We start from the raw sequence: 18,091 nt of genomic DNA, 5'->3' as shown, positions 1-18,091 counted from the left end.
AGATTAATTGGCCTCCAGTGGACTAATCTAGCTTCTCTCTGTGTATAAAATGAACAATAAAATTACTATATATTCTGGTTCTTGTGATATCTCATTCCTCCATAGTATATTTATTATACTCAGATTTTACTGTGCAGCCCTACCATCAAACCCAATTAACAAAAAACAAAGATAGCCCTAGCTGGTTTGGCTTGGCGGGTAGAGCGTCAGCCTGTGGACTGTAGAGTTCCGGGTTCAGTTCCAATCAGGGTCACATGCCCAGGTTGCAAGCTCAATCTCCAGTGTGAGGCACTCCTATAAGGTGGCAACAGATCTCTCTTTCCCTCTCCCTTCCTCTCTCTTTCTCTAAAAAGAAAAAAAAAAATAATTAAAAAAAGAATAATGCAAGGTAAAGGGACTTGTCTTGCATTTTATTAATGTTTCCTAAATACAAGTTACTGAAGCATTGTTATTACACCTAGGGACTGCTCACTCATTTCTACCAGAGCCTACATGATTGGGTAGCCATATAAGAATTTAAATATTAATTAGGAAACATCCTACACCCTAACACTTCATTCCCTTAAAAATTATCTGAAATAATTCAGATTGAACTAACTTAAATATGTAATATTTTTAAAAAATCATGCTATTTAACCTATGTGCATGTTAGTTTTGGAACTGATTTCTATACTCCTTTGTATTCTGGGAACTTATAGAATTATTTTGGTTACTTCTAATTTTTTAGAATTTTAAAACATGCATAATGCCATGGGAGTCTATAGGCTGTATTTAATATCTGTAGATATTAGACTGTCTATGTTTTTCTTTTTAAATATATTTTTATTGATTTCAGAGAGGAAAGGAGAGGGAGAGAGATATAGAAACATCAATGATGAGAGAGAATCATTGGTTGGCTGCCTCTTGCATACCCCCTACTGGGGATTGAGCTTGCAACTTGAGCATGTGACCTTGATTGGAACTGAACCCGGGACCCTTCAGTCCACAGGCTGATGCTCTACCCACCAAGCCAAACCAGCTAGGGCTATCTTTGTTTTTTGTTAATTGGGTTTGATGGTAGGGCTGCACAGTAAAATCTGAGTATAATAAATATACTATAGAGGAATGAGATATCACAAGAACCAGAATATATAGTAATTTTATTGTTCATTTTATTTACAGAGAGAAGCTAGGTTAGTCCACTGGAGGCCAATTAATCTAGTGTGAATGAATATACTACACTGGCCACTACTTATCACATCACAGTGTGCCCTGTATTTAACAGCCTCCAACAGCCAGAGCAATCTTTTCAGCCTGCTGTGAAGCAGAGAAGGCCTGAATGCAAAGCTTTAAAGGAGGGCAGGCACCTACACAACACAAGGCGGGTGGGTACAGACAGTGAGTTCATCATCTTCACCTAAACAGTGGTGCCTGCATTACAGACAAGATATAGAGAAAACAATAGACTTTTATAAGCTTTGATAATTAAGAATCTGTATCACAAGGTGATTATGCGAAATAGCATGCCTGGCATGTGGAAGGTATCCTGAATTATGTATATACACACATACATAGAGATGCTTGGGAAACATGATGGTATATAATAAAGGCTTGCTAATATAGTTGGGATGGCAGGAAACTCTTTAAAGAAAAGAGGGAGTAGCACAAAGGTTTTAGAATCAGGAGGAAGGACATCAGAAAGAATGAAGGGAAAAGAATTGTACATTTCGGTAAGAAAAGTTCAGAGTTAGAAATGCATTTCTAATTGGAATGGAAATGAAACAATGCAAACCACTAGAACTACAGTTTGAAATATTGCCAATGCTGAGGCCAACAAAACAAATAGCTCACCATTCTAAATTCTCTAGGGGAAATATACAAACCAGAGAACAGTGCAGGAATTGTGAGGTTTCCAATTTGAATATGTGCTTTGGAGGGGAAAAAAATTTTTATTTTAAACAAAACTGGAAAACAAATGCACCTTTTTTTAAGCAGATGATAATTATATTGAGCACTTAATATGGGATATGTACTGTCTAAATGATTTCATGAATTAACTAATATGATTTCATATTCATTGAATAAAATATGTATTATTGGTGTTTCCATTTTACAGTTAAGGAAAGTTAGGCAAGGAAATGGTGGAATCCAGGTTTGAATATAGGTAACTGACTTAGAGCTCTAGACCCTCCCTCAATCATACCATATGGACAAAGTACTTTTATTTTTGCAAGTTAATGTATAAATGTAGCTAAGAGAGAACCCCAAAGGCTAATGCATGCAACTGATGACCAAAACGTGGAATTAAAATAGAAAAAGAGTTGAATCCTTTAAAGTATTAAATGATAGTCAGATATTTTGAGTTAGGTAGTACCATGACCTAGCCTATCACTTGAAAATTAGCCTCAGAGCTTGAATAATGGTTGATCCAGTGACCTTGCTGAAGTCCCTACAAAGGAGAGATTAAGAAATAAAGCATATATATTTTTATAATAAAAATTTGAGTAAACAAAATTCTGTTACAAGGCAAAGAAAAAATTGACAAATTGAAAGTCAGTTGGGATCTCAAATGGCATACAAAGAAGTAAATTTGAAAAGAGTGACATTCATGTATAGTGTTCTTCTGCTTCTAAATTAAGTGGGACTATGTAAAAACCCCACTTGATACACCTCAATTATCCATAGGCATGAAATATTTTAAGTTACACTAACAATTGATGCTCTCTCTTTAATTAATTTGTTTTTGAAATATTTCTGAAAGGAAATACCACAGTGTTAGATAACCAAACTCTTGCCTAGTGAACTTACGTAATAACTTTGATAAATGGGGCTTGAATCAGTAGAAAGACATTTATACGCTATCTCAAAATCTAAGAGTGAACAGCATTAAAATAGGTAGTGAAAGGTGCTAAATCAACAAAAGCTATATGATTTCTGGGTTTATTTTAATAGAAAAAGCCTCTAAATAACTAAATCAATGTCTCATTTATTCTTCCTTCCTTGCCATTATTTGCCATAGCAATTCCCTTTGTAGTTCAATCCTGTTCCACACTCCTGCCTGATTAGTCTCTTGTTCACTAATATAACTCATTCTTCAAATTTGAAATACTGTATACAAAGAATCTTCAAATATTTCCAGGGACCCAGATATTTATATTCAGTCTGCAATACATTCGTTATTGCAATAGTTTTCCTACTCACTTCATAGTCTGCCTTAGGTGTCTAGTTCTGTTTCTCCATGATTCCTCTACTAAGAGACAAAATGAAAAGGTATTGAATGGCAAAGGAGCAGCTGAAGAAAGAACTTGATATGAGAATTAGAAAGCAGCCACTTCCTAATTCCAGGATCCCAGTTCTCTTACAAAATGCAAGCATTCATAGCTGCAGAAACAAAACAGAGCACATACACACGGACCAAAACAAACAAACAAAAAACAATGGATTCCTACTCATCCCATATGAATGTAGAAACAACATTAAAAATGCAAAGATACTATAGGGAAGTGTTTATATACTATATTATCTCCAGTTAGCTGATAGAGCAGGATATAGCTTGACAAAGAAGGGCCACATTGATAACTAATTAATGAGTGGCAGAAGGGGGCCATGGATGGGCAGTCTAAATCAATAACTGAAGAAGTTTAAAAAATTATTTCTTGCCCTGACTGGTTTGGCTCAGTGGATAGAACGTTGGCCTGCGGAATCAAGGGTCCCAGGTTCGATTCCGGTCAAGGGCATGTGCCTTACTTGCGGGCACATCCTCAGTAGGAGGTCTGCAGGAGGCAGCTGATTGATGTTTCTCTCTCATCGATGTTTCTGACTCTCTATCCCTCTCCCTTCCTCTCTGTAAAAAATCAATAAAATATATATAAAAATTATTTCTTAAAATATTATATATATATATTGAGAGAGAGAGAGAGAGAGAGAGAGAGAGAGAGAGAGAGAGAGAGAAATTGCAGAGAGGAAAATAGTGATGAGAGAGAATCAATGAATGGCTGCCTCCTGCAAGCCCCCAACTGGGGATCAAGCCTGCAACCCAGGCATGCCCTGACCTGGAATAGAACCTATGACCTTCTGGTTCTTGGGCTGATGCTCAACCACTGAGCAACATCTGCTGGGCATAAATTAGTTTTGTTTTGTTTTTTTCTTCAGATGTCTACTCACTATCACTAAATTAACCTATATCAGTGGTTCTCAACCTTGGCTGCACATTAGCATCACCTGGGAATCTTTTTAAAATCCTCATTCCTGGGCCTCATCCTCCAGAAATTCTTTTTCTTTTTTATTAATGTTATGGCCCCACCCCATAACAAAGGAACAGAATTTCTGGAGGATGAGGCCCAGAAATCAGGATTTTAAAAAGATTCCTAGGTGAGACTAATGTGCAGCCAAGGTTGAGAACCACTGACCTATATTGTGCAAAACAGTTGTTAAAACCTAGTTGAGGAAAATTCAATGTAGTCAGGCTGTTTTTGATGAAACTTGATTTAACCTTGTCAACATAAAAGAGTAATTCAGCTAATTCTGTCCTTCCAATAGTCATATATATAGAAGGAAAAATATGTTAAGTTAAGTCAAAATAATATTTTATTGTTTTATACTCATTAAGATTCGATACATTGTTTTTTGTCTCACTTTTCCTTTATATAAAATAAAAATTTTCAGTCCTGATTGCTAGATTTTAGTATACAATGCAAGGAATGAAGACTGAATAGAGAGCAATTAATTGTAGTCCATGGCACTTTCTTCATTATGTTGGGCAAGGATGAGTTTATGACATCCAGCTCTTCTTTATAACTATCATTATCCTGACTCGTCAAACCTTTCTACTGAACACCATGTGTTCAACTACCCATCAGTCTTTTCACATTGATAGCTCATAAGCTCATAAAAGTCAATATAATCATGAATTAACACTCTCTTCACTGATCTTTATCTTATACTTCTAATCTTGTAAAGGGGCACCCTACTGACCCAAGTCCTTAAGCCAAATGACTGACTGTCATTTGAATATCTCCTTTTCCCTCATACCCCACTTTCAATCAGTGTCTTGCCCTTAAAAAGGCACTCCAACATGCCTCACATATCCTTTTCTTCATTTCATATCTTCTGGTAAGTGTATATATGTGGCTGTCACATGTCACATTATGATATCACTGAATCCAATTCATTTTGTAGACTTTTTAGGTGGTATCATACTTGATTTAGCAACTGCATTTGTCAACCAAATCAGCTTCTCTCAGCTTCTCTTATTTGAAATACTTTTCCAGTATGTTTTTTTTTTCCTTTCTCAACAATCACTGGTTATATTTTGCTTCCAACTTTTCTTCCAAATTTGCTGACATATGGCAGTGTTCACAGTGATTGAGCCTTTTGCACAAATTATTCATTTGCTAATATCATCAAGCTGAAAGGTTTTAAATATTGTCTTAGTGATAACCACATTTATCTTCCTTCTCTGAACTGCTCCTCTAAACACCAACATACGTAACAGTACTGTATGCCACCTGAACATATCTGCCTGGGTGTCTAGTATGCATATCACAGAGTATGTTCAAAATCAAATTGCTAGAATCCAACCACCTCCCCCAAAACAGTTCTCACAGTCTTCTCGACCTCAGCCCCCAAACTTACTCTATTTCTGTTTTTCTTTCACAGCTCATATCTATTCCATCAGCAAGTACTACCTTCAAGACATACCCAGTATTTGACCACATCTGCTCATTTCCATTTTAACTAACTTTATGTTAATTATCTCTTAAGCTATCTCCTTAATTCCTCCCTGTTCCACATAGTTTGTTCCCAAAACAGCAGCCAAAGCAGCCATGTTAAATTATATCAGATCATGTCACTCCTTTGCTCAAAAGCATAGCAATGGCTTCCTGTTCCATTTGTGGCTAAAGTAAGAAGCATTACAATACCGTAATGTACATGCTGTAAGTGATCTGGCCCAGCATGTCATTCTGGTATCATCTCCTCTTCTTGTTCTTTTTGTTTCAGAGATGCTGCCCTCACAAATTTTTCTCAAAGAAGCTAGAAAGCATCCACATTAGAACACTTGTACTTATTATTCTCTTGCTCTCTCTTTTTTTCTGGAACTTTTTTTTCTCACTTCTTTCAAGTCTATTTGTCCCTAGCAGTCAGTGTCATGTTCATAAATATTTAACATGCATGAATATGTATGCCTGTGTATAAGTACAGGGGTGGGCACAAGTAGGTTTACAGTGTCAGCATGCAAAACAGAGATTGTTTTTGTACAGTATTATTATTTACTAATTATTTGCCATATGAACAACTGTAAACCAACTTTTGTCACTGTGTATATATTGTTATTGTACATTTTACTGATATAAGATATGTAACACCCAATTTATAAATAATTATAATTTACTCTTTATTGTAAAGTCCACATAGTATTGATTCTTACAGAATGCTTGCACTGATGTTTGCATCCACATGCAAACTATTGTTACAATTCAATGAATATTAACAAAATCCTACTGCAAATAAGTGCTTGATTACTATCTTAATCAGCAAAGTTGTTGTTGGGATCATTGATGAACATGTTTATTTCTGGCTGGTGTGTCTGTTGATATTTTTGTTTACATTAGCATAAATAAAAGAGTTTATACAAACTTCACTTTTTTTTATCAACTCTATTAGTATGAGCCACTTTTTTTTCTGCTAAGTTGAATAATAGTTTTTATTAGTTACAATAGTATTCTTCAACTTTTTTTTATTATTCCCCATGTAATGGCTTATTTACCTTTAATATGCTGTATTTATGCTTTCTCCTTTACTTTTGCAAATGTAGAAAATAAAAATAATAGTAACTTAAGCCTTGATTTAGTATCATCTGCTGACTTGCACAATAAAAATACCCCCACCGTCAATGATTTTTAAGTGACAAGTTAACACAAGTGACACCACCGAACATGGAGTTGGAAAGAATGAGCAATAGCATTCTCTAATATTTTATAGAATGCACTGGAGACCTGGTTCATGGGTTCATGCACTGGTGAGGTCCCACAGCGTGGCCTGCGGGGATCAGTGGACCTCTGCACCACTGTAGCCCGGTCTTACCCACCAGCTCCTGGGGCTCCAGCCTGCTGTTCGCATTGATCTCACACAGCATGAAGTAGTGCCTGAAGCAACAGGCGGCAGGGGAGGAGCCCGAGCCTGGGCTGGGCACCAAGCTGCTCCCACTCATCCCAGTCCCATTGCTTGGGCGTGCAGGGGGAGGGTTTGCAGGAGAGGCTCTGTGACCTCAGCTGCACTTGCCAGCCCTCAGCCAGGTGTCAGGCGCCCCTGTGGGAGCACACTGACCATGAGGGGGCAGCTCCTGCGTTGAGCGTCTGCCCCCTGGTGGTCAGTGCACATCATAGCTACCACCCAGTTCTCTATTGTCTGGTCATCCGGTCCCTTAGGCTTTTATATATATAGATTCTATAATTTTTTTAGGATGCACTACAGCATTCTATTATATTTCCACCATGAGGTAAAATAGACATAAATAGCCGAAACCGGTTTGGCTCAGTGGATAGAGCGTCGGCCTGCGGACTGAAAGGTCCCAGGTTCGATTCCGGTCAAGGGCATGTACCTGGGTTGCGGGCACATCCCCAGTGGGAGATGTGCAGGAGGCAGCTGATTGATGTTTCTCTCTCATCGATGTTTCTAACTCTCTATCTCTCTCCCTTCCTCTCTGTAAAAAATCAATAAAATATATAAAAAAAATAGACATAAATAGCAACAAGAACATAAACAATAGTAAAATATATTAATTCAATTAGAAAGTGATGAGTTTCCAGTATTTATTATTTTGTTACTATGATGTTGACTTTTACATTTGTATACTTTAAATTTTAACAATGGCCATATTTACAAACCAGCTCTCCAAGTTTTTGAAATTTTAACAATCAACTCTTTTGAATAGTACTAGGTAACTCTAGCACCCCATTATTCTAATCCTAGTTCAAACTATTAGCCCACACCAAATGTTCATTTCCCCCCCAGCAATTAACACCACCTAATCAGCTATATATAATGTAGATATTTTTGTACTTGTTCCCCGCCCCCCCCCCCCCCCAATTTGCTCTTGGCTGAATTCCATGTATAAGACACCCATAGCCTAACTGGTTTGGCTCAGTGGATAGAGTGTTGGCCTGCGGACTTAAGGGTCCCAGGTTCGATTCCGGTCAAGGGCATGTACCTTGGTTGCGGGCATGTCCCCAGTGGGGAGTGTGCAGGAGGCACCTGATTGATGTTTCTCTCTCATTGATGTTTCTGACTCTCTATCCCTCTCCCTTCCTCTCTGTAAAAAAATCAATAAAATATATTTTTAAAAAGACACCCTAAAATTTTCCAGTCTAAAGATTTTAGAAAAAAATAAGCGTCTTATATATGGAAAATTACTGTAGTTGTCTCAACAACAAATGTTTCAAATGTTTTTGAGATATTTATATTAAGTATACTTTCTTAAATAATAATTTTGACTTTTTATAAAAACCTATATAACCCAGGCTGGATAGCTCAGTTATTTGAGCATCGTCCTATACGTTGAAAAGTTGTGGGTTTAATTCCCAACTGGGGTACTTACAGGAGGCAATTAATCTCTCTCTCTCTCTCTCTCTCTCTCTCCCTGTCTCTCTCTCTCTCTCTCTCTCCCTTCCCCTTTCTCAACTTCTCAGTAAAATTGTATGCTTGAGTGAGGATTATAAAAACTTATATAAAAATATTTAACCTTTTTAAATTGATTTTAACCATCATACATAAAACTATAGGGGAAAAAATAAATTACATAAAAAAATAAAAAGCAGAATAATGGAAAAACATGGCAATGTTAAAACAAGGCATAATATATCTATATGATTAACTTAATATTTATTATTTGTTTCTGCATTTTGAGTCCATGAATTTTTTATAAACTACATGAACAGCTATTTGGGGAAAATAATACTTTAGTTCTAGATTTATAGATTTCATTATTATTTTCCAGGAAAATACATTTCTACTTAAATCGAATATTTCTGCAAACACTCACTATCTGATAAAAATATTTTATTTGCTATTTTAAACATGAGATTATATTATGAATTCTCTTGATCAAAAAGATCAATTACAATCTTGTTACTTTCCATAGAGTACAAATTTCCAGATAATAAGAATCTTAATATTTCATTATTTACAGAAGTTGTATTCCATGTGTTCATTATACATCAATTTTATGGAGGTCAGTTTCATATTTCCTCTTCTCTTTATCCTCCAAATACTATTTTTTACCTGGACTCATAGAATATGTTTACATGTGCCATAGATGAAATATATGAGGTATATGTTTCTGTATATATAAGTGTACATGTATTTCAGTTCTGGAGAGAAGGATAGGGTAGAAGACAAAAAGAGAGAGAGGGAAGAGGTGTTAGAGAGAGAGACATAGAAAGCCAACCATCAAGCATTAGGAATAAATGTGTGTTTGTGTCCATATATGGGTATGTATGTGTTTACATGTATATTTTGAATTGAAATGCCATTGCAGTGTAGCAAGCTACCCCAAAACTTGAAACTTTCAAAACAACTGTGGTTTTGGAAGTGAAGAAATTGAGCAGGGACTCTCTGGGCAATTTCTTGATTCATATGGCATTGACTTGGTTACTTGCTAGCATTCAGATGATATTTGGATTTCTGTAGAGGTTCACAGATGAGTCCACTCAATATACCTGGTTTGTCAGTGGAAAGAGCTATGGAACTGGGTTCAGATAGATCCCAGGCCTGTTCCATCTCAGGGCCTCTCTAGAGAGCAGAGTAGCTTAACTATTTACATGTGGACTCTAGAGAGAAGAGTAGCTTGACTGCTTACATGAAAGCTCAGGGCTTATGTAGATCAAGGTAGAAGCTTCTAGTTCTCCTAAGTCCAGGGCAGAAATTGCCATAATTTCACTTCCACTGCACTGTATTGGCCAAAACAGGCATAGGCCAGCCCAGGCTAGTGGTGTGAGTATTCAGTTTCTTGAATAAGTCAGACCAGAAACTGGTGATGGCCACTTGGAGCAAGATGGATATTTAGTTCTTTGGGTTTTTGCTCTTTCTTCTGTTGTACAAAAGACTGAATCCTCAGTTTTTAGTCAAATCTTTCAGTTAGCCCAGGCTATTTACCACCTTTCGGACATCTTATTGATCATAATTAGAACTGTGATTCCAATGCTAATTGAACCCAACCTGACAAAGAGAACCAGGATCATGTCTGAAACCACATTGTCAAAATGTAGACATCCTTCCAAAATCTGTTTCAGGCTCGGTTGCAGTATTTTCCTCAATTCCTTCACAAGGAATCAGAAACTCAGAGGGTAGTGATGTATGGAATGAATACTGGCTCTATGGTACCTATCTGTCCTTGGGCAATTTTCCTTAACCTTTCTGTACTTGAAATCTCTCTTTGATAAAAACAAAAAGGAGGGTAATATGAATAACTTTCAAAGGCAGTTGATGTCAGGATTTAGTGTGATGATCAAAATAAAGCATTCTTCATAATCTATAGTAATAAAAGCATAATATGCTAATTAGACCAGACCTCCTTCCAGAAGTCCTTCCAGACGAAAGTTGCGAGGAAAGCCCAGGTCCTGAGTGGATCTGAAATCGGCAGAGCCGGGCTGACCCAGTGGCTTAGGCAGGCTGGGCGATGCGCTGGGCTGGGCTCAGGCTGGGGTCCCTCCCCTCCTGCTGGGGGGCCCTAGCCCTAGAGGTATTCACCTTGGTGATGACAGGCAGTGGACACTCAGAGGTGGTGTTTCTGCATAGGGCCTCATAAACACACCCGCCCTGCCTGCCACAAGGCCAAAGGAAAGCCCAGGTCCCGCGTGCCAGAGGGAAGCTGGTGCCGGCAGCTGGGGGACGGAAGGCCTACTCCTGCACAAATTTCATGCATTGGGCTTCTGGTGCTTAATAAATACTTAATAAGGGGCAGCACTTCCATTATCATCATCATCATCACTATTGGAATTTACTCCAAGATAAGGCTTTTTCAAAATTTATAGTTGATATTTCTCCATATAGTGCTGCCTAAGTACATACTTGCTGAATAGAATAGGTATGCTAAAAGTCTGAAATTCTGTGGAATATTTGGCCTTCACAAATGGCCTGGAAGCCCTGTGTTTTTATTGGTATGAGTATTAAGGATACTAGTAACTGATCTTTTGAAAGTATAGATCCCATTAAAACACTAACAACAGATATAAAAATAAATGAAATGATAAAAGAGAAATAAAACTTTCTAAGTCAGACGAATCTTTACTGACGCATCAACACAACTACATTCTCCTTGAATATGTCTGATTTATGTCCCAAATCTATAAAGAAGATAATTCTTACTTTCATGATGATGATGTTCCTATCTAAAATGCCACTGTGGCATTTGGATTTTTTATCAGGCAGACCTGGGTTACATTTCTGGTTTTGCAGATTTATGATCTGGGGAGAGTTACTTAAACTTTGAGTTTGCCTTCCCATGAAATTCATTGGAAAAAATATATATGAGATATATACCTGCAGTCACATTCCATATTCAAAACATGTGAATCTCTTTTCTTTTCTGCTCAGTAGAAATAAAAATTGATATTGAAGCAATATCAATTCTAATCATAGGAAGAGAAAATTATAAATAAGAAAAAATTGAATCTACTTACTAAAGCATAAAAATGTCTGCCTTCATGAATCTATGATTATTAATTCCATGAGTCATAACTTGAAGCTAAATATGTTGAATTCCTTGCTTTGTTTGTTTTCAAATTCCGGGATGCCAGTGTCATATAATACTAGAGGCCCAGTGCATGAATTCGTGCATGGAGGTGGGGGGGAGGGACCGTGAGAGGTTGGCCTGCAGGCCCCGATCGCAATCTGTGCCAGCTGGTGCAGGGGGGGTTGGCTGTGTTGAGCGTCTGCCCCCGCAGGGGTCAGTGTGACTCATAGTGACCAATTATTCCAGTCATTCGGTCATAATGGTTGCTTAGGCTTTTTTATATATTCTGTGTTTTTATTTAAAATAAAATGTACAGAAAAATCTAAATACAAATCTGAAGTTATTCCATTACCCACTGGAACTTTAGAGTCTGGAATATGCTGAATATGACTGTAGAAACAACCGTGGCTTTGCTCAGCTTCATCCAGTACCAACTGACAGGTAGTGAAGTTTAGTCAGTATTGGCTGTCCACAAGGACAGCAAGACAACTATTCAAACCTTTTGTCACCTGAGGAACAAAACAAATATTTAGAGAGTGTTTTAACACTTACTGAGAACCTGATCTTTACTGTTCTCCTACGATCATTTTCCAATGATATAATTTTGTCCATGCAGTCATGCACATCCCAGATGCACACCTTTACTTATGTCAGATCAAATTTTCATGGATACCATGCTTGTCCATCATCCTTCCATAGTTTGTAAGCATACCATTCTCCCATCAAGTACTCTTTGTTCATGCTTGTCCATTTTGATAACAATGGGTTATCAAAAGTCTGAAGTCTGGGTTTTGTTTGCCGTTTAAGAAATGATATTTTTTGTATTATTTAACTTTCCAGATTTGCATATCAATTTCTCCATCAGTAAACACTCAGATCGTAACATTCTAATGTCATAAGCTCTGCCTGTAAGTCATAAAAATATTCAGCATACATTAAATTGGTGATGAATGAAAAAAGAGATTTCTGGAACTGTGTTGCCGATGGATACATAGAGATTCAATGTCTAAATCATTTTGCTTTCATTGTAAACGAGAACTTATGGAAGCCGCATGATCTTTATAATCAGTATGGAAATTTCCGAATGTATACTGAGCAAACATACCATATAATATATTAAATGTTAAACTAAATAGCAAGTGAATAGCTAACACAAAGAACCTCCCAGGTTCCTAACTCACCACAGTGAGGCAGCTGGAAGTATGAATTATTGCTGACAAGATGATAAGTGTCATCATGTAGAAAATAGTTAGTGGAACTTATGAACATTATTCAACCTCTCAGCATTCATATTAATTTAAACAAAAAGATCCTTCAATGATATATGAGCACCGTAAGGCCAGATATCATGTGTTCTCAATGATATATATATCACTGAGATTGATATATCAAATTTGACCATTCATGAGATTGGGGAAAGGAGTTTGTCCCCAGTACTGATGCTCAGGCCCACTCCCCCAGGTTCTGGTCAGTAGGTCTGAGGTGACATTCTTGAAGTTGCATGATAATTGACATTTCACATGATTTTGTTATCAAGTGGCCCTCATGCCCCATTAGAAAAACATTGGAAGACCAGCACATTTTAACAGACATTACATAATAACATATTAGACATTGAGTGAATGAACAGTTAGGCAAATAAGGAAGTAAAATAAGCACTTAAGCTAAAGTGTATATTATAGTTTAGACATTGAAGAAATCTTACCAGTTTCTTTTATGAATGTGCACATGTACCTTGGAGATTTCTGTAGGAATTTGAATGTGCATTCTTATTCATTTGTTCTAGACTTTTAGGGATTCTATTTTGCAGTCTTCTGTGGCAATATCTAATGATCTGAATTTTTACATTTCAATCTTAGATCCTTTTTAGTGAGTAAAAATGCAAGTAAACATTTTGGAGAATCTATTGCTGCATATGAATCTCATCATTCAGGGAACATACACATATGGTAGGCCTGTGAGTTGGATTCAACAAGCAATGTTTATATCCACAGATGAGTTTTCAATGTTATGAACTTGTATTCAGCAGAGAGTAATTCCGTTACAAGCCCCTACATATCAAGGTGATTGGGAAGCAGTAGTCAATAGGTAATTTGCAGGCAGTGGGGCACCTGCAATCATTTACCAGGAAAGTAATAAGAAACAAAACAACATAATACAATGGTAATCACATCCTGTTGATTCAACCCAGCATCACAGGAGAATAAAAGGCAACAATTCCTGTTAACAATTTGGAAGTAAACATTGCTAGTGAGGCATGTCCTGCAAACATCCACAATATGCCAGTACCAGTTACCTACCATGTATTGTAAATAGAAGAATTTTCTTTGTTTCAAACAAATGAGCAATGCAATAATTTATGGTAATTACTTTAGCTACTTCATATAATATGTTTTTATTTTTTAATTAATTTATTTATTTTATTTATTTCAGAGCGGAAAGGAGAGGGAGAGAGAGGTAGAAATATCGATGATGAGAGAGAATCACCAGTCAGCTGTCTTTCACATGCCCCCCCACTGGGGATCGAGTATGCAACCAGGGGATGTGCCCAGATCAGGAATCCAATTGTGACCTCCTGACATTCAACTGTTGAGCCACAGCTGCTTCATATTTTTTCTTTACAAGGTTACTTCATGGAAAGGCCATGTTTATGTCCTTATTAGGTTTATTTGGAAGACAAAAGTAAAGTAGATTACAATACTGTGTACATGGATATATGGCAGAAAAACCCAAACAAACAAATAAGACTTCATTTTTTACTTGCATTATGTAAATATAGTTTAATCTGGTACATGAGTTTAGGCTTCACAGTTTTGAAAATATATAATACCATTGCACATTATTTTTGTCTATGTGTGTGTGTTTCCATACATATATGCATTTTTTGGCATGGCATGATGGAGATTAAAAGTAAACAAAAGTATAAATACATACTGGCAAAACTTCATCTTTCTATGGCTTTTTAAAGAGTGATCTTGGCCCTCTTGCATTACAGTCAGCTGTGGTATTTGTTATAGATGTTAGGGGAAGTCAACAAGACCAAATTTATCCTCCAGCTGGACTGGAGCAATATGGAGCTCCTCACCCAACCTCTGCCTTTGGAATATTACTTATGCCTATGGTTCCCATGACAGGCACTGTTTTCAAGGGCACAGTTTTGAGAAGCAATGTGTGGCTGAGGTGGTGTATGCGACTGAATCCAGGTCACTATATGAACTCTAAAGATTTGTGCATGTGGGTTTGGAGCTCTACTAGTCTTTGGTCACCCGATGGAGAAAAGATAATATTTCAATAAATTGTGCTGAAACAAATAAACATCCACGTGCAAAAACATGACACCCTTAGATCACATTACACTCTTAAAAAAGGGAGCTCAAAATGAATCACAGGCCTAAATGTAAAGTGCAAAAATATAAAACTCCTAAAAGGTGACATAGGAGAGAGTTTCCATGACTTTGAGTTTAGCAATGACTTCTTAGATACAACTCAAAAATCATGATCCATGAAAGAAGTAATTGAAAAGCTGAACTTCAAAAAAACTTAAAAACTTCTGCATTGTGAAAGACACTGCATCGTCAAGAGGATAAGAAGACAAGCCATAACCTGGGAGAGAATATTTGGAAAATAGATGTTTGATAAAGGACTGTTCTAAAATATACAAAGAACTGTTAAAACTCAATAAGGAAAAAATAATCCAATTAAAAAAGGGCATCAATCCTGTATCAGAAATATCATTAGTGAATATATTCTACCAGTCAGTAAGTTGCTTTTGTTTTGTTGAAGTTTTCCTTCGATGTACTGAAGCATTTAGATTGATATATTCCCATTTGTTTATTTTTTCTTTTGTTTCCCTTGCTCAAGGGGACGTGTCCACCAAGATGTTAGTCAGACTAATGTCAGATAGTTTACTTTGTCTATTTTCTTCCAGTTTTATGATTTAGGATTTACATTTTAGTCCTTAAAGCATTTTTTTTAAATATTGTTTGAATGGTACAGTTTTTATTTTTTTGCATGTATCTATCCTTCACTTTGTAATGATCAATGTTTTACTTATATATTTATAGTATACAGAATATTACTTTAATTATTTCACTGTAAAGCATTTTCCTGGACAATAATCTTATACTTCTTCCCACCAGAGGTTAGTCCCTCTTATGATGTATTCTTTTAAGAATAGCATCTTTATTTTGTTTCAAATACTAGAACATACGTATTTATTTTATAAAATATATTAATTCTTACTTCATCCCCTCTGCATCAACTCAATCCCTTCTTATATAATTATTACATGTTATAATACATTGTTCTTTTTAATAAGAATGCTTGAGGCTTTTTTATATGCATGAGTTAGATGAATCACTTATTATCATATAATTATAATTTTTGATAAGAATAATTTTCATTTCATATTTAGCTTCAGGAAAGTTTTTATGAACTCCTCAATTATATATTCACAAATTTTGAAATTTGTGGGATCTCTTTTTCTGGTGCCCAAGGCTCTCCTCTCAAAGTCATTACACATCCAGTAAATCAATTCAGTAAGAAATTCCAGAAGTTCGGTGTTTTTTATTCAAAACAACCGATTGACTATTTGTTCCATTTTTAAAAGACTATTTTTTGCTTAAATATACAATCAATTTTCTCTCATTATATCAAGATATTGTTTGCAAACGAGTTCAACACTATAGTTAGCAGTTATTATAATTGGCATCATGCTGTGAATTGCACTGCTAACTAATCAAGTGTGTGATTGAAGCCATTGGTGTCATTCTCAAAAGTGGCGTGGTCCAGATATTTTTTTTAATAAAAGTAAATAGGTGGTTGTTAAATTTAGACAAATGTTTGGGGTGGCAACTATATTTATATTATATATTTTCATCCACATAAAGCTTATATACGTATAGATTTATATATTTATTTATAAGATAGATCATCTACATGAGGACAGTTTTTCTTATTTTATGGCTTAATAGTATTTGGGTAAACTTAGCTCTCTCAAAAATTTGTTTAATTTTTAAATGTAGGCCTCTCTTAACAAGGCTATCTAATTTGTCCATATCTGTGTGTTTACTTACACATAATTAGAAATAGGTATATAATCTTTTTAATCTCTGTTGGATTCAAGTATTAATTCATGAGAAAGTCCATGAAATGTATCCTTTGTCCCTATAAAAATAAAAAAAATGTGATTATTTGACTCAGTCTCATAACTTTATTTTTCATATATACTTAGATCTAGTTCTTATTGTTTTTATTTCTTGCCAAAAATAGTGAGTTTCTTAATCTTGATATATGTTAAAATGCTCCCCACCTATCATCTTCATTCAAGTGTCCACACTTCCCCATTTTCCTTCATCCAACTTTGACATCACTGTCAAGAAACTATGTAAATTCTCTGCAAAGAGAAAAAGTAACCTCAGATCATCACAACTGAGAAGCCCAAATTGAGAAACCAGAAGAATGAACAAGCTCAGGTTGAAATCTGCCCTCCAGTAGCTGCCCACCCCAGGGAATGCCAAGATGGGCATCTTACATTTCCCATGGATAGGATGGTTTGGGATGTGTGCTTGACATAAATGTTTTAATTGGACAGTTTAGTAACATTGATAAGGTACGCTTAGCCTCAGAAGCCTGGCTTTTCTTTCAAACCTATTTCATTAAAAATACATTTCTTAAAACAGAAAAAAAGGATAAATATTTCTATGTCATTTCTCATTTATTGAATAACCCATTCTGGGCTTTAAAATATGTGTTACAGGAGTTATTAGAACTGCCTTACATAACATGGACAGAGAAGCCAGAGAGCACTACTCGGTGGTCATTCAAGCCAAAGACATGGCTGGGCAAGTCGGAGGGCTTTCAGGATCGACAACGGTCAACATCACCCTGACCGACGTCAACGACAACCCCCCACGGTTTCCTCAGAGTATGTACCTGTTTCTTCTGATTTGAATGTAATACTAATTATTTATATAAAGCAAATGAAATACTTGCTTCTATAGCGCCATGTTACTGTCATCTTAAATGGAATGTTCTGTTTCTGTGCCATACGATCTCCCTTCTATAAACAAGACTAAAGATTTCATCCTACCTATTGTTTCCTGAACCTGATAGATAATTGTCACTGTGTTAAAGGTGTGTGTTTCAGTTGGTATCGCAGTGAAACATTTAAAATGATGTAGTCATACCGGATGATGATATCTTTCATTGGCTAAAGTATTTATGGGTTACCAAGGTATTCATAGAGATATTCAAAATACTCTTTGATATGGGCATTCTGAGGCAAAATAATTGCATGGGTAGCTTTTTTTACTAAAACTTAAAAGAAAATCCTTCATATTAGGAATGAATGCTCTTCACATACACACTCACACACACACA

At 36.2% G+C, this 18,091-nt stretch overlaps 1 protein-coding gene across 2 annotated transcripts in view; it reads left to right on the top strand.

Moving 5' to 3' along the window:
- CDH18 (cadherin 18) overlaps positions 1 to 18,091 on the top strand; it is a 517,801-nt gene that overhangs the window by 414,286 nt on the left and 85,424 nt on the right. For both annotated transcript variants that reach the window (XM_081089750.1, XM_081089751.1), the window contains exon 5: positions 17,469 to 17,636. In XM_081089750.1, coding sequence (XP_080945876.1) covers positions 17,469 to 17,636 — 168 coding nt within the window. The remainder of the gene's footprint in view (positions 1 to 17,468; positions 17,637 to 18,091) is intronic.

This window comes from Myotis nattereri (genome assembly GCF_964212035.1).
Source record: "Myotis nattereri genome assembly, chromosome: 4".
Classification (NCBI taxonomy): domain Eukaryota; kingdom Metazoa; phylum Chordata; class Mammalia; order Chiroptera; family Vespertilionidae; genus Myotis; species Myotis nattereri.
This window is presented reverse-complemented; position numbering and strand designations above follow the sequence as displayed.